The sequence below is a fragment of the Xenopus laevis genome, chromosome 7L (genome assembly GCF_017654675.1).
Source record: "Xenopus laevis strain J_2021 chromosome 7L, Xenopus_laevis_v10.1, whole genome shotgun sequence".
Classification (NCBI taxonomy): domain Eukaryota; kingdom Metazoa; phylum Chordata; class Amphibia; order Anura; family Pipidae; genus Xenopus; species Xenopus laevis.
Window position 1 is genome coordinate 45,731,282 of NC_054383.1, and position 25,834 is coordinate 45,757,115.

General features: G+C 37.4%; 1 protein-coding gene across 1 annotated transcript; it reads left to right on the top strand.

The window, feature by feature from the left end:
• Nucleotides 1-6: 6 nt before the first annotated feature.
• LOC108696278 (protein TBATA) lies at nucleotides 7-25,222 on the top strand. The gene is made up of 10 exons (XM_018225505.2): nucleotides 7-110; nucleotides 13,043-13,095; nucleotides 13,836-14,083; nucleotides 18,071-18,238; nucleotides 19,845-19,930; nucleotides 20,350-20,511; nucleotides 21,715-21,796; nucleotides 22,337-22,493; nucleotides 23,603-23,652; nucleotides 24,910-25,222. The coding sequence occupies exons 2-10, from the start codon at nucleotides 13,052-13,054 to the stop codon at nucleotides 24,987-24,989; spliced, it is 1,077 nt and encodes a 358-aa protein (XP_018080994.1). The 5' UTR covers nucleotides 7-110; nucleotides 13,043-13,051; the 3' UTR covers nucleotides 24,990-25,222.
• The last annotated feature ends 612 nt before the right edge of the window (nucleotides 25,223-25,834 follow it).

The window sequence follows — 25,834 nt, forward strand, 5'->3', positions numbered from 1 at the left end:
TCCAATAAGACGAAGCATGACTGCAAACACAGTTTCACAAAGCTAACTGTACAGGTTCTGCCAGACTTCAGGACTGCAGAGAAGCATCCACATGGTCGTCTGAGTGCAAGGTAAACTAACCCTCTTGTATCAATGGAAATTCCTTATCAAACACTTAAAAGTATTTAGGTTTCCAGTATTGCATTTGTAAAAACTTCAAGTGAGGATTAAAGATTTTGATACTTTGTAACAATGAAACATTACATATTTAATACTAACACTTTTTCTGAGTAAAGTTATTTAAGATTATTTAAGTCTAAAACAGGGATTCTTAACATATGTGTAAGGACCCTAAAATGGGTCCCTGTGATCCCCTTTAATATTGTGAAGTTTCTTCCTGCAGTTGGAAATAAAAAATAAAACTAACTGGTTCAAGATACATTTTTGTGTTATGAAACTGATTCATTAAATTAATGTGGGCCCCTTGAAAAAAAATGTCAAATGTTACAGCTTTATCCATAGAACACCAGAAATATCGTCCCAGTTTTATTACCTAGTTTACCTAGGCTCAAATTACTGCAGGTATAGGATCTATTATTTGGCATGTTTTGGACCTGGAATTTTCTGTATAAGGATCTTTCTGTAATTTGGAGCACCAGGTCTTAAAGGGGAAGTAAACCCTAACAATTAATATGGCTAAACATGACATGTTATATGCCGAGTATATTGCACCAGCCTAAAGCCTTCTCAATAGCAGCAATGATCCAGAACTTCAAATTTGTCACAGAGGGTCACCATCTTGGAAAGTGTCTAGGACACTCACATACTCACAGCTCTGAGAAGCTGTTGAGAAGCTAAGCCTAGGGGTTGTTGCAAATTATTAAGCAGAAAATGAGGTTTGTCTGTGATATAAAATGATTATTAATTTCTAATGCTAGTTGCACTGTGCTGCCATGTAGTAATTATCTGTATTAATTACTAATCAGCCTTATATTCTATTTGTACTGTATATTGTGAGTTTGTCCCTAAGCCCAGTAAGTGACAGCAGCACAGAGCATTTGCAGTGAATCAGCAGAAAAGAAGATTGGGGGCTACTGGGGCATCTTTGGAGACACATATCTTCACTGCTAAAGGCCTGTGGTTGCCTTGGGCTGGTACAGAATCCAAAAACATACTGTAATGTACAACATTTCTAGCCTACTTCTTTAGTTAGGCTTTAGTTATCCATTATTACTACCATTATTTTTATTTTTAGTATAGATTATGCTCTCTTGCTTGGCATTGTTCATTTAAAACAGGACATCAGGCAAATGGCATCTCCCATAGGATTAATGGACCTGAACTGGGAAACACATTGCAGTATTATTTTGATTTAAAAGAGAAAGAAAGGGGGTTGGCAAATATTAGGCACCCCCAGTGATTATAATCATTTAACTGGTACCCAAGGTTGGTGCTCCTGTTTGCAGAAAACTGCACTGACCTGGGTTTTGAGTAAGATGGAGCATTTGTCTTCTTCCACTTCTTCATTCTTCATTGGCCCCTGGCCGACCCATGAGTGAAACTGGCTTTTACCTGAAAATTCAGCTTTTCACTCTACTGAGCATGTACACCCGACTTGAAGAAGGAAGATGATTGTTCCATGGTGTTCGCTGAAAAGTACCAGTACTGGCCCAGGGTATCAGGTAAACAATTATAATCACTGAGGGCAAACCATTATAATCATTGAGAGCTGCCAAACTTTTGCCACCCCCAGTGACTTAACCTTGCCTTCTCTTTTATGAGAATGTCAAAGTTATTTATAAATAGGATGAATGTGGACATTTACTGTACATTGAATCAGAATTGTATTGGTGAAGCTGAAAAATGATTAGTTGCTTCAAATCCTTTCTATATATGCCCATATTTATCGGACAATTCATTGTTTAGTAATACGACTGCCCGTGTTCAGCAGTGAATGAGCAGCTTTTGTTTTATTTAGGAAACACCCAGATATAATGTATGTTAAAATATTTTTTTGCTTTCACTGGATTCCCAGCAGTTTTCATTGTGAACATTTACTAAACACTTTTGTAACAGTTGTATTTATTTAAATGAATTGCAAATTGTCTCAGCGTATCACTCTCTACATCACTCTCTACATCATACTATAAGTTAATTCGAAGAACCCCTTTGAAAACCAAGTATTGGATATTGTCTCAAGTTATTGTTTCAAGCTTTTGGTATCCAATGCTTAGCTTTGGTTTTAGATCATTATCCATAATCACATTCCATGTAATAGCTGCATGGTGTAAAGTAGTATGGAGAACATTTATTTAAGTTTGTAAAAATAAAATCCAACTTTTTCAAATTTGGCTCACAGGGACATATTTCCCCTTCCCACTTATTTTTAACCAGTCTTTGATTTATTACTATATTGAGATTATTATTATTTCCATATTTAGAATATCACATAGATATATCACATAAATATCACAAATGTATATAGCAGAGTTTTAAAAGAGCCTCTATAAGTGAATTTTGGACACCATCGCTTGCTATAAAGGGGAAGGACTAAAACTGAAGGCTGAGTCAGTGTTTCTAGAACACTGCCAATTTTGGATTATGTTTAACATATTAAAATGTATGAGGGCATTAGGTTCAGAAAGGCTAGCTCTCATTATATATTTCACTTTAATTTAATATTGTAGTTACTCGCATGTACAAAAACACATATACATAGACACATACACAAGACTTTTGAAAACTTTTTTCCTGCAGGTTTTTTGTTTACAAAAATTACCAACATGCAGAAGTCTATATTAGTAGCTGCCTGAAAAGCTCTACTATTGGTTTACAGTTTATAAGCTCTTGTCGCTATGCTTCTAAGAGGACTGTAAAATACATGGGCATTTAAGTAATTATTTACAAAACGCTCCTAATGCATGACACTATGGGGTTATTTACTAAGCTCCGAATACCCATAATTCCCCGAAATCAGAAAAATTTGTGATTTTTTTTTATATAAAATCAGACTTTTAAAAAAATCACGAATTTTTCGGAATTTGTTAAACCCCGAGGGCTAAAAAGTCTGAAAATAAAAACACGGCATCTCAAACCTGTCGAGGTTGCATAAAAGTCAATGGGAACAGTCCCATTGATTTTTGGTTGTGTCGGGGGTTTTGGGCAATTTCACATGTTTTTGGAGTTTTCGGGTGAAAACTCAGATACATTTTGAGATTTCGGGGAAAATTCACAAAAAAATCGTGAAAATCTGAGCTTTTCTCCCCAAAGCAAATTTTCGGGAAAATTTAATAATAAAAACCCGAGCGGGTTAGATCGGAGTTTGTAGCAGCCAATATTGAGATAAATTCGGACCTTGATAAATAACCCCCTATAAGTGGTAGCTGAAAAAAAGTGTTTATGTTTGGATGCTTCGCAATTAAAATACTCTTTAGTACTGCTAAGCATGTTCTCTATGTTATGTTTTGGGTAGCCGTTGTAAGATATCTCTTCTTCAGTACTATTGCTACTCAATGTAACAAGGTACTGAATATAAGAATATAGCTGATGGAATAGTAAGAGAGCATTCAAAATGGACAGGACGTTTTGTAGTTAAATACCTTTTGCATTGTGCTAAAGGCATGTTATATCCCCTGCTGCTTTCACTAGAACTAAGGAATGCCCAGGCCTGTACAGAATATTGCCCCAAAGGCTACTACAGTAAACAATAAGGGTTCTATGGAAACTGGGCCTTGTTTAGCTAATTTACATAGAAAGAGAATTTACATTTAAAGAAAGATGTTTTGTTTAACAACATCTCGAGACATCTGCCCCTAGAAACAAAGTGGGTATAATTAAAATAATTTGTATAAAATGAGAAGTCATTGAAATTATGATTCTGTAATTAGGATGTTTAAAGTGACCATAAGTATAAGGCTGCTTTTAAATAGTGCCAGTGATATTGAATCTTTATAAATAACTGAACTGTTGAATTATTTATTATGTTGCATCACTGTGGGGCTCATTTAGCATCCCAGCACTTATCTTTACAGGTATATGAACATTTATTTGGAATGCTTGGGAGATAGGATTACCGTACCTTATTTATAATTTTATTTTTATTTTATTTATGTTTATTTTATATTTATTTTATGTTTAAAAACATTAAAAAAAAAAAATAAACCCAGTAAGATTGTTTTGCCACCCTTAAGTACAAAGTACTACTCATTTATTATTACTTATTATTATTTCTGAATAATGGATTTCCAGATAAGAGGTCCCATATTTGTACTAGATGCTTGGTGGGGCTATATTTTGCATACATCTTGGTGAGGGGAGCCTAATAGATGGCTGCACCTGGTACTTTCCAGGACTCTTTCGCCGGGGTTTTAGTGGAAAGCCCCGGGTTGCTACCTATTCCTGTAAGCCACTGTGTATAATTCTGCATACAACTGTTATATATATATGAGACCCTGTGTCATTAAAAGGAACCTTTCACCCAAACATATAAAACTGTATATTAAAATTCCTTTGCAAATTAAACAGGAAACCCAAATTCCTTTTTTTTATTAAAACATCCATACATTAATTCCTTTTTTTTATTAAAACATCCATACATATCATAAATATATTTAAAAATCTAAGCTGTTAATCATATATTTTCTGCCTCAGGCATAGAGAGGGGGCAGGCAGTTACTTCCACTTTCCATTCTACATTTCCTAAATGTCACTGCTCTCCTCTCACCCCCCTCCCTCCTCACAATCTAAAATTCTGTAGCCTGTGCTTGGGCATGTGCACCAGGTCACTTATTCTGGCACATGCATTAGATTTTGGGACGATTCAAATCTTTCCTTAATTACAGTGTCCACAAAATGGCAGCTGCCTGCTAGCTGTGATTGTGAATGCCCAGACTGAAGGAAAAAATATTTAAATACTTTCTATAGTGTAAGTAAAGTTTATTTTCAACTAATAGGATAGAAAAGGATTTGGATTTTTTTCGTAGGGTGACAGGTCCCCTTTAAGTATTTATACATAAACCAAATCGCTAGGTCTGAAGAATATAAATTAAGTTGATTATATATTTGTGAAATGGCATATTTTAATTGTTTTTTGTTATAAACTGCACAACTTCAGTGCCAAACATAATGCAGTCATAATCTAACATATAGTAGGGTTCTTCTGCCTAGTGGAAAGATTTATTTTATGACTAAGGATGACCTTTCATTTGATTGGCACAATAATAATTAATTCAGCTCTCATATATTCTATTAAACAGCTCTTAAACGTATACATCTTTCAGAATAAAATATTGATTTAAAAAATACTGGAAATACCCTAAAAATATGCTAACACATTCCTTCTCTTCAAAGAATGTGTATTAGAGGCACTTTAAGAGGATTTATGGAAGCCCGACTGTTTCCATTTATTACACATGAAATAAGAAGACTGAGACATTTGATAAGATGTGGGATAGTTACTATAAAATTGTTTAATCTGAGTATCAAATATATTTAACATAGTAAATTGAAGTATACGTTTCATTGTATGGATAGAACAGAATAATTCCCTCTTTGTATTTATTTGCTGTACAGAAAGTCTTACCACAGGATTAAATCTTAACTGTACACAATTTCGTTATTGTTCGCTGTTCTTAAGGAAAGCTAATAAAACAGTAAGCACATACTGTGTTAGTATAGCATTGATTAATAAGCAGTTATGCTTCCAGGATCTCACTTACCATATTGGTTGGTCTGCTCACAAAAGGATTAGAAGCAATTTACTGAAGAAGTATTGCTTAATGCATGTATATTTATAGCTCTAATTACTGCTCTCCTACTGTATCTCCTGGACTGGATCCATACCAGGGGCCATGGCTCATGTTGTTTAAGTCAATCTATCTATCTGTCTGTCTGTCTATCTATCAGGACCAAGCCAAGTTAAAAGGGCAGCCAAGGCAAGCCGTTCTCAATCACGCTGCTTCCCACCCTCCCATGCAAGCTCATGAACAGAACAGAGTGAGCAGGTGCATGCACTTTGTTGAGAGGGTGAAAGAAGAGAATGGCCTGAGACCCTCAAGGCTCCAAACTATCATCCATTTGTCTGTCTGTCTATTACAGCTTCCTCATTTTAATCCAACCAAAACAGTTTTACACTTCTCCCTCTTGTGTTTTCCAAGTACAGCTCTACAAGTCAGGTGGCTGACTCGCTAACCAACAATAAATTGCTACATTTGTTGATACATTTCTCAACAGTATCAGAGGAATGCCAGCAACTGAAGTATCAATTGTAACAGGCTTTACAAATATGTATATGCTATGTTTAAATGTGTCGAAAGAGCTTACCGCTGTACATGGTGGGCCCGGGTGCAAACACCCCAGACCTTCAGCAAGGGGAGCAAATACCAGGAGAGTTCAAATCTATCGATTGTAACTGTTGCTGTGTGAAGACTTAAAGGAGAACTAAACCCTCCATTGTGATAAGTCCCCATTGCCCCCCCCCTCCCTGCCTCCCCCTTGCACAGTCTTACCCCTGAATTCTTTCCCCCCTAGAAATAGTGACTGTAAATGCAGAGTGAGTGCATCGGAGTTCACAACAACATCTTCTCTTCTGTAAACTTGGCACATGTGCAATTGAAGCAATCTTCCGGGTCACGACAACTGCGCATGCGCCACGAGAGACGGAAATTGTCAAAGGGGAGAAAGAAGACACAAAGATTACCGAAGAGAAGAAGATGGAGCCTGTGCAGTCACTCTGCATTTGTGGTTGCTATTTCTAGAGGGGAAAGAATTCAGGGGTAAGACTGTGCAGGGGGAGGCAGGGAGGGGGGCCAATGGGGACTTAGCAGAATGGGGTGTTTAGTTCTTCTTTAAAGGAGAACTAAACCCTACCAGTGGCAGAACTGCCGCTGGTGTAGGGGGTGCAACTGCACCAGGCCCACACCCTTTTGGGGCCCACTTGCGGTTCACACCACTGCAAATTCGCCGCAATTTCCTCTTGAGTAGGGAGGCGGATGCATAGCTTGCACCCGGGCCCTGCTCCTCCTAGTTCTGTTACTGAACCCTACCCTCCTCCACTGCCCCTTCTCCAAGCTCCTTCCCTACAGCATCTATTCTTCTGAGAAGTCAACCTTTATCCTGACCTGCTATAAATCGTCAGAGTTCAAAGGCACCATCTTGTGTCTGTCTCTGATCCTTTTCTGTTAGAGCGGTAACATGAATCTTGTGGGAGCATGCGCAGTTAATTCTATGTCCTGAATCAGCTTCTACTGTGAATGCTCCCGGAAGATACATGTCACTGCTCTACAGAAGTGGATCAGATACAGAAGATGGCGCCGTTAAACTCTGCAGCACAACTCAGCTGATTTATAGCAGGGTACAGGTCCACTTAGAAGAATAGATGCTGTGGGGAAGGAGCATGGAGGGGGGCAGTGGAGGGAGGGGTGGAGGGTAGGTTTTAGTTCTCCTTTAAACAAAGGTCAGGGAGCATGCTCACTTTGTGCTCCTACCACTCTTGAGATATTTATCAAGAAATGTATTAAACAATGTACAAAATGTTAAAAGTTTAGAGAACTTTGTGCAAAGTTGTTTTCAGGTAGTACTTCAGAAATTATACCTTTTTCCGGTTACTTTCTATTTGTGACAATTTTTCAAATATTGAAATTTAAAGGGGTGTTTCACCTTTAAGTTAAGTCTCTTATTTAAATGAATGTAAACTACCCTAGCAGAGGGAGGTCACTGACTGCTAACTGTTCTGAATTGATAAATTAGTTATGTTTCTTATCTTTGGCCCAGCTGAGCAGAATCCCAGAGTTTCATTAAAGGCAGATGTTATAATTGATACAATAGTTGTAATATTCCACAGATGCTGCTGAGAAATGTATCAACTAAAATAGCAAATTGTTCAAAAGCTGCATGTAGATTACTGAGCAGCCAGACTGAAACACCAGAGACAGGAACACTCAATTGAACTTCAACTTTGGAAAAACAGTAGAAAATAATAAGTGGAAAGTAATTGGAAAAACATTTATTTCTTGTGAACAATCTAAAAATTACTGAACTGAAAAAGTCTTTGAAGGTGAACAACCCCTTTAATAAGCATGTCCTGGTAAACATAAAAAAACTGGTCAAAGCAACAAAGCAATTGAAAACATATTTATAGTGTACTATTTGAAAACTGTACACTGCTCTTCTCACAATCCGCCCTTAGCAGAGGAGCACATGCAGTAGATTAATGAGGCCAAAAGGCAGAACCAGCTGCTTGTTTGATGCTTTTTGCACAAAACATGCTTTGAGCCAAAGATTAAGTAAATATAAGAACAAGCTTGTGCAAACCCTTAAATGTGACTCGACACCCACCCCAAGGGTAACCTAAGGTAATACACAGGTGGTGTAGTATATTGACTGTGCCATCGTTATTATAGGGCTTTCTTAAACCAGACAGCAGGCATTTAAAGGAGAAGGAAAAGTAATAATATTATATAGTGCCCATAGATTGTCCTGTTTTTTTTTAAAGCAACACTATACCGACTCCTGATAATTAGAAGATGGTGCCAACCCCTCGCTGTACTGCAGAACATCACTTTCCCCTGCCTAATCTGTTCTCTAATCTGTTCTGTAATCTGTTCTGCACATACCCTGTACCCAAGTTTCCATCTCCAGCATGGATTGTTTTATCAGCGATGAGGCACAGGCATGCCTTTAAAAAAATGAAACTGCAGTGACGCATACCAGTTCCAAAGGATAGAGGGGAGGAATGTCAAAGATGCAGAACACAGAGGATGCACAGCAATGGTGCAGTGAGTTTGATAACTGTCTCTACGCAACATGAAATCTCAAAAACCTCTCTTTGACAATGCCTTGTCCACTATTAGGGTAACAACCCATGAAAATAACAAATATTTTACTCACAATGTTTTTTGCTCTTTCAAAATTGCACTTGCCCATCACCCAATTTCTGGTTCTACTTCTGGATAGAGAGCTCTCACATAGCCTTCCCCTTTTCCACAGGTGATGACTTAACAATGCCAACTTACCAGCTTCAGTGAACACCATCCCTTTTAAGGCTCTTACTCACTGGCGTTCTGACCTGCGCTCCCCTACGTTCCGTTTTTTGGCGTTCAGCCGCAGGGGAGCGCAGGAATAGACGCATGTCATTATTTCAAATGGGGCTGTACTCACTCAGGCGCGAGTAGGCGCCGAACGCAGGTTGAGACAACATGCTGCATTTTTCCTGCGTTCGGCGCCTACACGTGCCTGAGTGAGTACAGCCCCATTTGAAATAATGACATGCGTCTATTCCTGCGCTCCCCTGCGGCTGAACGCCAAAAAACGGAACGCAGGGGAGCGCAGGTCAGAACGCCAGGGAGAGCAGTTTCAATATATCATTATGAAAAATGTCTTATTCATAAATGTTAAGGGGCCCTAAAATGATTTTGCAGTGGGGCCTATGACCAAAAATGAGAATTCATCTGAATCACTTGGGCTATGGCACATGGGTCAGTTTGATCACTAGTACCTATAGCAAAATTCAAAACATCACTGCCTGCGGCAGATTGTTTCACGTTTATATTATGGGAATTGCGGTGGGGAGTAATTGGCAGCAGATATCAGGCATTATCCTTAAAATAATTCTTCTCTGTCATTCTAGAAAAAAATTAAATGTCTTCCAGGTGGTGAAGTACATAGGAAATCCAAAATCCATGGCCCTAAAGATTTGATCCCAAGCACTGGATCCCTACATCATAAAAATACTGTAGTAATTTCCCCAATAAGACCGACAGGGCTTACCCCTTTTCTCTCAAAACTCTGAGTAGGCAAGCACCAGTGTCTGTGTTGTGTGGCTGTGAATGTTTAAAAAGGCACTTGTAACTTACACTAGCAAAATGAAAATTTCAATAAGGGGGTTATTTATCAATGGTCGAGTGTTTTTTAACCTCAAATGAACTCGAATGGTATCTTATTTAAGAAAAAACTTGAATGGCAAAATTTCGATTGAGCGAGTTTGAGCCCCGAAAACTCAAACTGATTGAGTTTTTCGGCAAAAAACCTTGAATTGCTCGAATCATTAGAGTTTTCAGGCAAAACCCTCCAAAGAGAACTCAAACATCAAACATGCTGTTAACATCCTCAAATGTTTCAAGGGACCTCTGCCATTCACTCCTACATGACCTCGACAGGTTTTAGATGATTTATTTTTGGATTCGAGCTTTTACCTGGGTTGGGGTATATTAAATTTCAAATATTCAAGTTTCTTTTTATTACCCGAAAATGTGAGTTTTAACCAAAAAATAAAAGTCGAAAACTCTGATTTTCGTGGAAAAATCAACGCAACCTTAATAAATCTACCACCAATTTATAAAAGAGAGAGAGAGAGAGAGAGAGAGAGAGAGAGGACGGTGGATGCAGGTTGCACACCTTGAGGTGGTATGAAACGACCTGGGTGCTCTGGTTAAAAAAATAGATAAAGAATGTACGTGGTAAGGGTCAAACACATGATATTGTGAAAAAAAGAAAAAATGTTTATTGAATCCGACGTTTTGGTTCCCCACAGGAAGCTTTTTTCCTTGAGAAAGGTTCCTGTGAGGAGCCAAAACATCGGATTCAATAAACCTTTTTTTTTTTTTTCACAATATCAGCAATATCATGTGTTTGACCCTTCATGCAAATCCTGTGAGTGCCGGTACCACATACATTGTGCATTGTTTTCACCACCTTAATTTTTTACGCAGGTGGTGAAAAGCCAATGAGGTCCCATCCGCTCCTTCTTCTTGGTGTACATTTGGGGGCACATTTACTTAGCTCCAGTGAAGGAATAGAATAAAAAATACTTTGAATTTCGAAGTATTTTTTTGGCTACTTCGACCTTCGACTACGACTTTGAATCGAACGATTCAAACTAAAAATCGTTCTACTATTCGACCATTCAATAGTCGAAGTACTGTCTCTTTAAAAAAAACTTTGACCACCTACTTCGCCACCTAAAACCTACCGAACCTCAATGTTAGCCTATGGGGAAGGGGCTTCCTAGCCAATTTGTGATTGAAGGAAAATCGATGGTTTGATTCGAAGGATTTAATCGTTCGATTGAACAATTATTCCTTCATTCCTTCGATCGAACAAAAAGAGCTAAATCCTTTGACTTTGATATTCGAAGTCGAAGGATTTAACTTCGACAGTCGAATATCGAGGGTTAATTAATCCTCGATATTCGACCCTAAGTAAATGTGCCCCACAGAGTAGTTTTCAGCAACAATGCTCCATGTGTGCACTGGACTCCATGCCTATCAGCCACTAACAAGAAGCAGATGGGAGCACATCAGATTTTCTCCGCCAGTGTAAAAAACACAGGCAGAGAAACACTGATCATTAGTTCTGTGTGCCATTACCCTTAAGGGAGTGATTTATTTATACCTAATCTTTAATACTGAAAGAATGAGATAAAAACACATTCTGCAGCACAAATACCTGGGCCTTTCAAACCTTGCACCATCCACCATAGACATGGGGTTAGTTTATATCTCTGCTGTCAATTTTCAGGGGAAAAGGTCAAGTTACATTGTTTACAGCAATTGATTGTTTCTGTGGTGAGGGAGTTTATCTGTGTGTTGTACACACACCAGTTGTACTGACTGATCACGCACTTCTGGCAAAAGGTCTGCCTGATGATTAGGGATGCACCGAATCTACTATTTTGGATTTGGCCGAACACCCAAAACCTTCGCGAAAGATTCAGCTGAATACCGAATCCGAATCCTAATTTGCATATGCAAATTAGGGGTGGAAGGGGAAAAAATTTACTTCCTTGTTTTGTGACAAAAAGTCATGTGATTTCCACTCCCCTTCCCTAATTTGCATAAGCAAATTCAGATTCGGGAAAGGCGGAATCCCGAACCAAATCCTGGATTCGGCGCATCCCTAATTAGTACCCTTCTAAGCATAAACTAAGCAATGCCCTAGGCTACTTTTATTCTGAACCTCCTGTTGCCAATATCTACACTCTGTATATGATAGAAAACACATACATACGAATGTGAGTTTTCTATAAGTGGATTTCAAAGATTTAAAAATCTATAACAAGTCAATGGAATGTGCCTTTTCAACATTCAATCTATTTTAAAATGAATGAAATAATGTGATTTTCATCACAATCAATTGTTTTTGTTTTGCAAATTAAAGCAATCGTCTTTTGCCCAGTGTAATTTTTTCCATAAATGTGTTTGCAGCTGAGAGAAAAAAAACCTGATTGTGAAAAACACTTGATTGAGCTTACCCAAGAGATCAAAAAAAATACTCAAATTCAAAAATTACTAAATTGGCCACCCCATGTTGACATTGTTCCCTTTTTTATTCTACATTCATGTGTTTGATTAATTTTTACAAGCGATGAGCAAATTTTTTCGCTAGACATGGATTTTCTGCGAATTTACGCACTTTTTTCTGTGAAAACTGCTGTGAATGCAGTAATGAGTGTCAGGTTCATATATTTGAACCTTCACTGGGAATATATGGCTCTCACCTGCAATCATTAAGCCATTCTTGGATATAAATAATTAACTTGCTCAAATCCAGCCTGGCCCCAAAGTTCCCCTACTAGAACCATTCAGGTCTACTCAGGATATTAACCAGATACTGTAGGTATACATTATAACACAGAGCTGTAATAGCTTCTGTATCTTGAAAGCTTATGATGATGCTGGGGTATATCTTCTTACACAATGCCTTCTTCCATGGGGAAGATCCTGTGACATCCAATCATCATCCTTGTTTTAGCATAGCGATGTCTCTGTCTATCGTACGGAATCTATTTCTAGCATCAGCACAATAACCCAAAAAAAGGTATATCTGCAATGTCATCACAAAGTCCAAAATGATATCTGTACAGTGGGTGTGCAAATTTACGTAACACTATCAACTTGCAACTATCTCAAGCAATATCACAATGAGCCTTCATCATATATCAACTGGGAAAATATTGCTCTGAACAGTGTGGTCAAGAGAAGCCAAATCATCAGGTCATGTCCACTAGTGTATTGGCACCTTTATGTAACAGCAGTTATTTAGGGAATTCATATTTTCTCTTTCACAGAAATATAAAATGGCAAACGAGACAATCAACAATCAATCTGCACTTGAAGCACAGTAAGTACTGTATCTAAAAAGATGAACTGCTTTTCTTCAGAGTTTTAGGGGCCGATTCACAAAGGGTCGAATATCGAGAGTTAATTAACCCTCGATATTCGACTGGGAATTAAAATCCTTCGACATCGAATATTGAAGTCGAAGGATTTTAGCGCAAATAATGCGATCGAACGATCAAAGGATTATTTCTTCGATCGAGCGATAAAATCCTTCGAATCGAACGATTCGAAGGATTTTAATCCAACGATCGAAGGAACATCCTTCGATCAAAAAAACTTAGGAAAGCCTATGGGGACCTTCCCCATAGGCTAACATTGAGTTCGGTAGCTTTTAGATGGCGAACTAGGGGGTCGAAGTTTTTTCTTAAAGAGACAGTACGTCGACTATCGAATGGTCGAACGATTTTTAGTTTGAATAGTTCAATTCGAAGTCGTAGTCGTATTCGAAGTTCGTAGTAGCCCATTCGATGGTCGAAGAAGCCCAAAAAACACTTCGAAATTCGAAGTTTTTTTACTTCGAATCCTTCACTCGAAGTTAGTGAATCGACCCCATATATATATAGCAGTTGGAGTTAACATTAAGAGGAAAAATGCTAAACCATAAAGGCAGAAACGAAACCTGTGAGCTGCAGTCAAGTGATTGGCCAGTTTAGCGGGTATAGAAAAATTGTATGCCCATTGTCTGTCTGTGTGGCACATCCAATTATTGACTTTATATTAAACTTTTTGTTACTTTCGCAGGATCAATCATATTGCTTCAAAAGACAACATGGAGCAGATGAAGAATCTGACCTCCTCTAACATAAAATACAACGAAGTGGCAGCTCTGGCTACCAAGCTGGAAAACCTTGCCCAGAATACCCCTCTACGTTTTAGCTCTGAAGCAATGAGGCCTCCAACCAAGAACAACTCTCGGTTTGGAAACTTCAGCCAGCACTCCTTCTTTTCTAGGCACAACCCACACCCACATCGTGTAACCCACATTCAAGGTGCGTCTTAAAACATCAACAACCTACAACAATTTACAACAAACCATTGGTACATAAACCTCAGAGGTGTATTGTTTCTTGTAATCTTATTAAAATAGGATTTGAAAAGTATAAAGTTTGCTGTTGGAAATTTAAGAACATCACTCCTCTAGATTCCTGCTGTTGTGCACATAAATTAGGAGATTGCTTCCTCACTCCAATGAGCTGTTCACAAACCTTTCCCCAGTGTTTATTTATATTACATGTAGGTTAATTACAGAAGAACTGTCAAAATTGTGTGTACCCCTAAATGTTACTTGACTTAAATTCCCATAATAATTCAATGCTACCATCAATGGTTAAATCGTGCAGAGAGCTCTACTCCTGCAATATTAGAAATGCAAGAAGCCCAGTGAGGCTATGGTCTCCTAGGTGTGCAACCTATCTCCCTGTATTCTATTTTCCCCTGGGCCTAGAACCAATTTTTTCTTGCAGTGCTATGTCTACAGGGGTAATTCTGTAGAAGCAGAGTGTTGTACCATGTTAGGCTGGAACTACACAGTTTGTGTCCTTCCAATCCGACGTGATGAGAGGAAGCACAGGCGTCACGTCGGATGTAAGTAATACAAATGTTGCATCTACAAATTGATTGCATCCAACATGACGGATGCAAATGCTGCATGTTTCGTCTTCATCTGACAGTCGTGTCGGATGCAATCAGTTGGTAGATTTGTATTACTTACATTAGATTTGGCGCATCCGATGTGACACCTGTGTATACTCTCATTGCGTCAGATCAGAAGGACGCACACCGTCAGGGGCGTAACTACAGAGGAAGCAGACCCTGCGGTTGCAGGGGGTCCCAGGAGGTACAGGGGCCCCATGAGGCCCTAATTAATGAACAATTGCAATTTATATTGGTAAAAAAAGAACAACCTCCGGATATGTTTCGGGCCCTAAAATGAATTCGCTGTGGGGCCCAGTAATATCTAGTTACGCCACTACGCACCATGTAGTTCCAGCCTTAGCCTTTGAGCAAAATCAGAAAATACAGAGAAGGTGATATCTGTAATTGGCTTATTTAGAAGATTATAAAATGGAAGGTCCATGCTTCAGGCATGGTAGAATTGGGTGATTCTCTTCTGCCACCTGAAACAGCAGACCTGATGCCACTCCCATGACAGGGATACTGTCATGGGAAACTTTTTTTTTTTCAAAATGAATTAGTTAATAGTGCTGCTCCAGCAGAATTCTGCACTGAAATCCATTTCTCAAAAGAGCAAACAGATTTTTTTATATTCAATTTTGAAATCTGACATGGGGCTAGACATTTTGTCAATTTCCCAGCTGCCCCTGGTCATGTGACTTGTGCCTGCACTTTAGGAGAGAAATGCTTTCTGGCAGGCTGCTGTTTTTCCTTCTCAATGTAACTGAATGTGTCTCAGTGAGACATGGGTTTTTACTATTGAGTGTTGTTCTTAGATCTACCAGGCAGCTGTTATCTTGTGTTAGAGAGCTGCTATCTGGTTACCTTCCCATTGTTCTTTTGTTTGGCTGCTGGGGGAGGAAAGGGAGGGGGGTGATATCACTCCAACTTGCAGTACAGCAGTAAAGAGTGACTGAAGTTTATCAGAGCACAAGTCACATGACTTGGGGCAGCTGGGAAATTGACAAAATGTCTAGCCCCATGTCAGATTTCAAAATTGAATATAAAAATATCTGTCTGCTCTTTTGAGAAATGGATTTCAGTGCAGAATTCTGCTGGAGCAGCACTATTAACTGATTCATTTTGAAAAAAATGTTTTTTCCCATGACAGTATCCCTTTAACACAGAAATGTCAGAAATCAGGGCCAGCATTTGCACCTCGGTGCTCCCTGAATGTCTGTGCTTCTGAAATCTGATTACAGTGTAATATCAAACACAGTTATCAAAATAATCTCTTTCTGTTTGTAAAATTGACTCCTCCAATTACTTACTTCATTTTACACTTCAGGAAATGCTTTTTATTTGTACTATCATTGTATTACACAGACATAGCTAAGTTTGCTTCACTTCTTGCTCTTTTACTCCCTCTAGTGGTATCACATATTCTATACCTCAGAAGTGGAATTTAGTGACACCTGAAATTAAACCTTTTTTTCCATAACATTGTCTTTGCATGCTATTATAATTTTGCCATAAAAGTATTACCTGATGATTTTACGTTACCTATATGAACCCCCATGTTCCTCTATGAGGTCTATGAGGAGGCTGCCATATTGTGCAGCAGTAACTGACAGGTTGAGAAGGGACAATCAGGTTGGCAAAACAGTCAGATTTGGGAACTTCAAGTAACAAATACTGCAGACCTATTAGTGAAAAACTGTCAACATGACCCATAGGTACTTTTATGGGTACATTAATATTTTGAAAAGTTGTTTTAGAGTGTCAGTATCACTTTAATAGAAGCTGTTATAAAAATGTGAATTGTTTGATTATAATGGAGCCTATGGGAGATGGCCTTCCTGTAGTTTGGAGCCTTCTGGATAAAGGGTTTCCAAGATAACAGATCTCTTTTTTAGAACCATGAACATTTTCTAATACATGGTTATTGGAAGTTGTTTATAATTATATATTTTTATTATCTCAACAGTTTTTAGTTGCAAGGTACATTTAACACTTTAATTGGCTTTGACACTAGCTAGCAAAATGAAGCATGCTATTGTTTACTTTCTCTTCCAGACTTTATAATGAGTAGAAAGTTCGATGAACATCAGTGAATATTTAAATTCTAGCATGTATCTACAAATCAGTTTGCATCTCTGTGCATGCCCACCCCCTTCTAAAACATGCTCCATATTAATTCAGTTGGGATGGAGAATTGTAATACCACATGTAACAATAGAGGTACCAGGTGCCAGATTTTTTTTTATAATCCCTCTTTGCATTACATTTTGTAAAATGGAGTACTTGGATCTCTTTGAAGTAGCTACAGTGCCATTTAGCACATGTACAATACACTTAGAGGTATTAGTCCCTTACAAGTGAAATGCAATAGATAACATTTTGGGATAAACTGTGTGATTGTATGCAAATTACAAATACAGGTATGGGACCTGTTATGCAGAATGCCCAGGGCGCGGGGGTTTCCGGATAAGGAGCCTTTGTGTAATTTGGATTTCCATACCTTTAGGGGCAGATTTATCAAGGGTCGAAGAGAATTCAAGGGAATTTTCTAAGTAAAAAAATTCGAAATTCAAAGTAATTTTTTGGATACTTCTACCATCGAATAGGATACTACGACTTCGAATTTAGTTTGACTTCGATTCGAAGTAAAAATCGTTTGAATATTCGACCATTCGATAATCGAAGTACTGTCTCTTTAAAAAAACTTCGACTTCAGTACTTCGCCAAATTAAACCTACCGAAGTGCTATGTTAACCTATGGGGACCTTCTACAACCATTTTCTAAGTCTTTAGAGGTCAAAGGAAAATCCTTCGACCGATCGCTAAAATCGTTCGAATTGTTTGTTTTGTAATATTTAATTGTTTGATCGAACGATTTTTATTCGACCGCAGGATTGCCAAATTTGTTGAAAAAACTTTGAATTCAACGTTTTTTAATTCGATGGTCGAATTTCGAAGTTTTTTGTACTTCGAAATTCGACCCTTAATAAATCTTCTGAACATTATATAAACCAAACAGAATTGTTTTGCCACCAATCTTGATTCATGCAGTTTAGTTAGGATTAGGATCAAGTACAAGGTATTGTTTTATTACTACAGAAAGGATATCATTTTTAAAAATGACAGTTATTGCAAAAATGTGATTTATTTAATTTTAATGAAATAAGTTTATGAGGAACGGTTTTTGTGTCATTTAAACTTTCTGGATAATGGATCCCATACCTTTATCAACATTAAATGCAAATCTGTTGCCTGTTAAAAGTACTTTGCAAAAGAAAAACTGGTTTAATTTTAGATGTTAAATAATGTGTTTATTTGCATTAACTATTTTCTATTCATAGGTCTTAATGGAAACCCCGTGTGCATTGTCAATGATGAATGGTCTGTCACATCTCCACTCTTTCCTCACCCCATGATTAAAAGTCAGTTACCCACCAATATGTTTGGAGTGCCATGTAGCATGCCGATTGGGGATCCTCACGGGAACAAGGCCCCATTCCTTGCAGCTGGTAGGTATTTTCCTTTATGGAGCAGGCTTTTAGTGTTCCTTCTGGGTGTTCAGTTTAAAACTGTACTGCCAGAATAGGGAGAATTCAAGGGTAAGTAGATTTCAGCCTCCTGCCTGTTAACATGGATCTGGGCTAAAATCACTTGAAGCAGATCAGTATGTACAATGAGGTAAGAAAGTGGCTATAAATTGTTCAACTGATCAGATTAGTCATAATCTTATTATAGTTAATGAAAAAAATATTTGGTTTCTTGATTACATTTTAGGCAAATTTCCTACTTTTACTTAATGCATTAAGAATGTTTTTTTTAGATTTAATCACATTACATTGTCTCACTCAAGAACTATTGTGAAAGAATTATCTAGATATACACTGATATTCTGCCAGCTTTGTTAAACAAGGTTTATCATCTGCAAAAATGAGGGGACGAGAATTCAGTGTATTCATACAACACACATCTATTTTAGAGAGAGCAAACACGTTTACAGCAGATCCGGTCCCTTTGTTTAACTCAGTGATCCCCAACCAGTGGCTCGTGAGCAACATGTTGCTCACCAACCTCTTGGATGTTGCTCACAGTGACCTCATAGCAGGTGATTATTTTTGAATTCCTGGCTTGGAAACACGTTTTGGTTGCATAAAAAGCAAAGTTCACTGCCAAACACAGCCTTCTGTAGGCTGCCACATTTGAATGTGGCTCATGGATAAAAAAAGGATACCTGGTTTAACTTCTGCCGTATTTATGAGAAGAAAAAAAAAAGCTTGTTATTTTTGTTCAATTTGCATTACAAGCTTTTTAAATGTAATACTCACAAATTAAGCACAGTTAAAGGAGACATATATGATAAGTGAAACCTCCCCTAATCTTGTAGGCAGTGATGAATAATATATGGTGCTTGTTTTACTTTTGGCTAAACATTATCCTTAACTATGGTCTCTCTTTGTGTGTCAGTGAGGGGTAGATGTGTCCTTACAGTCCTTGCCAGATGCACAGTAGGCGTGGGGCAGCCAATCACAGTTAATTAATGCTACAAATTACAGCATACTTTAAAATATTACAATTTCAAAACACGGTGGGGGAAGTGGTCTGGCGACATCAGGGTTGTATTCTTGAATATTGCTAAATAAACTTCCCCAGCTCTCCAGTGCTAACAACTATATTAAAATGCAAAATAATCCTCCAATGAGAATCCCACTTGACCTGTGTATTTCTGGAGTCATAGTCTTTGTTCTTGAAATTAGAACTGAAAGCATTAGAGCAATAAAGTTAAAAATTCTGAAAATGTTTAATTAATGTACTGTATAATGGCTAATTAGAATTACATTTCCAGAGATGCCAACCCAAATCTAAAGGGATCTATGTGCATCTTGGCCACACCTGCTCTGCTCTGACTCCACCCCATTTTACCCTAGTCCTGCCCCATGCTAATTTATGAATGCAAGAGCAAGTGCAAGTGCTTGCAATGGTTGCAAATGTGTGCGTTATACTGTACTATACCGGGCATCCTAAGCAACAGCAACAGCCAAGTATGGGAAATAGGTCATTAGACCACCACTAAATGGTCCAAAGCATTGTATTGTTTGTACTGTTTCCTCTGTATTGCAGGTTGTGTCTCTGAAGCATGGCGTGAGGAGCTGAGAGAGCTAGCTGCTAAAGTCTGCACTTCTGACAAACAACCAGTGAAGAAAGAGGTAAGGGTAGCATTAATTGTCTCATAAGAAGCTGTAATTGTACCTAAATATGTTATCTACTATATATATATATATATATATATATATATATATATATATATATATATATATATATATATATATATATATATATATATATATATATTTATACTGTACTGAATTGTTGATGTTAGAATTTAGCCTTGGCCAATCACAAATTTTCATTTGCGATCAAGTTTATTTTACAATGACTTCATGAAAAAGTAATGTTTATCAATCAAGGTTTCTACTTCAAAAAGTAACTAGAATTCCCTATAAAAGATTGCTTAGCTATTGCTTAATTTTAGAACCACAGCACCAAAAAGCCACTTTAACTATAAAGAAATGAGATTTTATTCACTTATTCTGATTCAATCTTTGTGCCACCCTTATGTAACCAGGTAGATGAGCCACGAAGATCCACCCAATATTCAGCTGAAACAGGGCGTATAATTCCACCATCATCACGAGCAATGACTCGCCAAGGATCACGCAAAGCAAACAGAAACAGCATCAAAAAATCTAAAAACTCAGCCACTTTTTTTCAAGACCAGGAATTGATGGTAAGATATTTCAGGGGTCATACTGTGAAAAAGACAAATATTGGCAGGGTCTAGTGACCTATAACCAATCAGATGTTTAATATTATTGTTTTTCCTGCACTAGATGACCAAAACCTTATTGCTAATCAATTGCTATAGGTTACTAGTAATTGGCCTGTTGCTACATACAGTAGCTCATTTCCTGATATCACAATTACTATACTATGAGTTTGTGCCAGCATGGTTTTACATGTACTAGATCCAACCAGAGAAATTAATTTGCTTTCTATATGAAGGTGAGAAAAAACTCAGACACTTGGAAGAAAGTTTATTCTGATTCTTTATTAAATATTAAAACATTACATTGATTTTGCTTTGTTCAAAAGTAAGATTCATATGATACAATTTTCACTATAATGGTCACTGTGGATATTTATAAATGAGTGTATAAATGATGCAACTCAGAGGATGTAAATGACCCATGGATTCTTTTTCATCCCTAATGTACTTTAAATATGAGCTCCATACTCTGTACTGAATCATTGGTTCCCCATCAGAAATAACAGAGCCGCAAACTACTAATTGAGCAGATCCCTCCCTCTTGAACCCCCCTGGTTATTAACCAATTGGTTACATGGTCCCCTGGTCCAATCCAGACACACTTCATTATTCCAAACAATGATCCACCCAAACACAGCCAACTTTCCCAAAAGTCCTGAGCCCTCTAAGACCTGCATATTTAAATCTCTTGGGGTCTTCTCTGCCATGGGGCTCCTGACTGCATTTACTTCCTTTTTAAGAAAAGGTATGAAACACATTTCCTACAAACCTAAAGACTTGTACATAGTTCTAAAAATTACTGTTTTTTTAATTCTGTTCTTGCTTTGTATAACAAGGGTTCTTTTGTGTACAGTATGAGAGAGGCTAAAGCTGGCTAGAGGTGACTAACGTATTGGCAATTCTTAACATTTCCTTATCCTTTCATGTAGCAGAATGTATTATTTAGGGCACTAAAGGGTAAAGGAAGTTTTTGCTGCGGGGTATTTTTGCGACGTGGTGTTTGTGAAATTCTGAAACTAAGCATATCAAATTAGTTTAGCAAATTATTAATTTTGATGTCCTTAGTCAGCATGTTCTATGTCATGATCATATATTTACCAAAAACTGATGTACCTAATGACAAATTGGTCACACTGACCTAGCTTTATCTTGTTCTGCCAACAGATATTAGAGCTGCTAAGCCAAATTTTGCAAACAGATTCTCTCACTGCAATCCAACAATGGCTCCTGTCTGCTGGACAGAAAGGTGACTGAATGCTCATACATATGTATTTTTATTTTCAAAAATGGGAATTATGATTCCAGAATGAAAAACACATTTAGATTTACCGGTAATCAATGGAGACATCAATACACTTGTGCATTTTAAGCAATTTAATAAAAAGTATAGGTTCCTATAATTTACTGTTATACGGACTACCAATTTCCAAACCCTGAAAGTAGTGGAGCTTAATAAAAATTTACATATCCACACTTTCAAACTCAAATGTCAACTCGGTTTTTTGAGGCCCTTAGCTCTCCCCTTTGCATATTATATAGTTTGTGCCAGTGCTCAGTGTATAATTAAATGATTGTCTAACAAAGCACACCACCTTCAAGCAGGTTTTCAGAAAGCTTTATGTGCAATTAAAATTTGCAGTATGATAATTGTCTAATGAAGAATTATGTTACAAAATGTGAATCTATATGAATATAGTGAATTTGTTATGTGCTTATGACCATTGTTACATTCCCCCAAGTATCACCTAAATGATGTGCTGTGATCATGTTTCCTTTGTTTTCGCAGAGAAAGATCTAGTAATGGGCATGATTCAAACAGCAACTGCCAACATGCAGCCAGATTCACAGACATTTGGCAAATCTATGGGGGACCGGCTCCATTCTCAGGCAGGCCTTGGATTGCTGTCAAGAGATGAGTACCACCAGATGAAAAATATGGAAAGGTTCTTGCCAAAACTTTTACTTTATATATGGAGTTTATGTGTATACAATCATCCCAAACATTTTCTTTTTTTAGGTATTTCATTGGTATACTAATAAATGCGGAAAAGTGAGATTATTAGTTATTGTATAATGCTCATCATGGGAACGTGACCTACCCATTAAATCCTGTTATGTACTGAAACTCCCGCAGTGATGATATGCAGTGCTGACCAGCTTTTTCATGTAGTGGGACAAACATATGCTATACCAGTAGAGACTGAATGACATCAATGGTGCTGTCATAGAAAGAATTCCATGGAGTTCTTGGACAATCTGTGGTTCTTAAAAATCCTTTGAACAGCCTAATATGGCCCATGGGCCTCTAGGTGAACAGTTGGGATATAAAAAAAAATGTTTCAGAAATGATCTCTTTGTAATGTGGTTTCAATACAGTTCACCTAGAGAGATTATTTGCCAACTGAGAGAGAGAGCAAGAAAATAAAATGTGTATCAAAAGGCATGATGTTTGCCCAGGTGCAGTAACCCATACAAACCTATAAAAGGTTTGCTTTTAAACAGGCTACCAGTAAGTTCTAACTGATTGGTTTGCTATAGGTAATATGACATGCAGCAAATGTAGCACATATTATTATATAACCCCCAATGAATGTGATTACCCTATAGAAGCACTTTTTCAAAATGTAAATAAATAATTTTTTCCGTAACCTACTTTACTTTACTAAACATCACATGTTACTTTCAAGCACAAATAAAATGCACCTTATGAGACCATTCCTTAAAATGTATACTATGCTGAAGTATGAATTATATATCCATTTAATGCATGTAGTACTTTCAGTATCTTCCCTTAGACTCCAGGGCAAATTATTCAGTCACTTTTAAAGTTTTTAGTTTCCCTGTTGGCCTAGTAGAGCTCAGATGACAAAAAAACATTGATTTACTGTGATTAAAACAACTGGCAAAAAGTATGTTCAGGCCAAGTACTATTCAATGAACTCAGATTGAAAGGGGTATACTGCCCTTTACATGGGCTGTTCACCTTTAAATTGAACTTTTAGGATGATTTAGAGAGTGATATTCTGAGACAATGCACAATTGATTTTCATAGGTCCAGCAACAAAGAGAAACAAGAACCTATCCCAGAGGAAGATAAACCAGGTAATGAATATTTGTCATAAACAACATTTTATATCTATATTCCATAGTTCTATAGAGCCTAACATGCTATTGCATGCTCACAGAACCATTGATAAATACCCTATGGACATAATGATAAACTAATGCAGCTTTAAGTATAGAAAATGGAATGAAGAAAAGAGCTGTCTGATAATACAGATTTAACCTTCAGAATCTACAAAAAAAAGTAACACAATTTGCAAAACTATATACATATTAACAAAAATAAAGCATCAACATCAAGTGATACCAAGAGAGAAATTCTGGAATTATAGGGAAAATATACCCCTTTTTTTTTACAACAGCTAATTATTATGCTTATTTGTAAAGGTGCATAAATATTATCTGAACTTCCAGATATAAATATATATATTTTTATACAGATACACCCGTACCAATCATGATAATGTCCTATAAAGGAGAACTAAAGAAGTAGGCTAGAAATGTGGTGCATTATGTTTTGTGCTTCTGTACCAGCCCAAGGTAACCACAAGCCTTTAGCATGGAAGATCTGTGACTCCCCAGATGCCCCAGTAGCTCCCCAACTTCTTTTCTGCTGATTCACTGCACATGCTCTGTACTGCTGTGAATAAATGAAGTCATGTCAGCTAAGCTGTTGAGAAGTTAACCCCTAAGCTTAACTTCTCAACAGCTGCTCAGAGCCCACTGAGCATGTGAGTGTCACAGACACTTTCCAAGATGGACCCCCTGTGACAAGTTTGAAGTCCTGGATCATTGCTGCTATTGAGAAGCTGAAACTTTAGGCTGGTTCAATAAGATAAGTATATAAAATATGGCAGGACTTCTGGGACTTGATGCCCCTCTGCTTTCCAGAGAATCTGTTCCAACTATGTAAGGCAGAGTAACTTCAACCATATTTAATGGAAGTTTGGATAGTTTTGCACCTGTTTTACATGCCCATATTTTCCTTTTAACTGAGTGGAATAAACAGATATGAAGATAACTTTTTGGTAAATCAGGTTTCCTTTCCACCTAAAATACACCGATTACCAGAGCAAAGAGAGAATAAAAATCAATTATAATATAGTATGTACAACATACTGTAATCTTTACAAATGCAGTGTGTCACAACTACAAACATAAAATGTGTATTATGTGACAAAACCCACTCATGAGATATTACCTTCTATGGAGCCTAAAAAAATATCCCACCAGTAAATGTTTTGGTTAACTGTGATGTCCACTCCTGTAGAAATCTGTCTTCCTTTTCTCATACAGAGCATATGGGTGCTGCAGAGGTGCTCCAGATACGCCCATCAGACAATGAAAACCAAAGTAAGACTGGCTCAGTTGAATAATCTGCATTTCATATGGCACCTGGACAAACTATTCCCCAAAACCCAGCCAGACCAACCTGTTGGAAAGTTTTTTTGTGCTGTCGTGTGATACCTTTAAATTGTCTCTGACAACTCTTCCTTATCCCCCATGCTTTATTTTCACCCAGCTGCAGTACATTAAATGACAGGTTATTCTAAGAAGCAATACCTCATACACATTGCATTTTGGACATTGAATAAAATATTCAACGCATGCTTCAAGTTTTTTTTCTTGTATATCTCTTATCTTTATACTAATATATGATGTTGCTGTTAGACCAATTTTTCATTTCACACTAAAATGAAAATACTCTTTTATCAGAGTAAAGCCATAAAGGCAGTAGTTACATTAACCGCTAAAGTTGCTCATATCATCACAGAACTGCCAGCCAGGGAAGTGTATGATATCGGGAGGAAACTACTCTATGTTAATGGACCAGTAACATCAAAAAAAAATGAAAGAGCTTTCTATGCATTTGAATGTGATACTGTATACTGTTCCTTGGCACTTGCTGTATATTGAACAGATTTATAGATTTATGCTGGTGGCATGGCTAAAAATTAACAGCATATAAGAGATGTCTCTAATTCCCTGCACAAAGTGTGGCATGTAGGCTCAGTGGTTAGCAGTTTTGCATAACACCACTGTTTCCAGGTCAATATCTGCAAAGAGTTTTTATGTCCTAATTCTGTCTGAATTTTGCTGTCTTTCCAGGACACTTGAAATATATGTGCTGCTTTTTAACAGGCTAGGGATTAGTACCCCTTAGATGTTACTAAATGCCAATAATGTCCCCTGTGAGATTATTGGCATTTTATGTGTTTTA

What these genes read in the sequence shown, in the direction of transcription:
- LOC108696278 (XM_018225505.2), top strand. Translation starts at nt 13,052, where the DNA reads ATGGCAAACGAGACAATCAACAATCAATCTGCACTTGAAGCACA. An exon ending in TTCAAGACCAGGAATTGATG is followed by an intron (nt 20,512 to 21,714) that starts GTAAGATATTTC and finishes TTCTGCCAACAG; the next exon opens with ATATTAGAGCTGCTAAGCCA. An exon ending in CCCAGAGGAAGATAAACCAG is followed by an intron (nt 23,653 to 24,909) that starts GTAATGAATATT and finishes TTTCTCATACAG; the next exon opens with AGCATATGGGTGCTGCAGAG.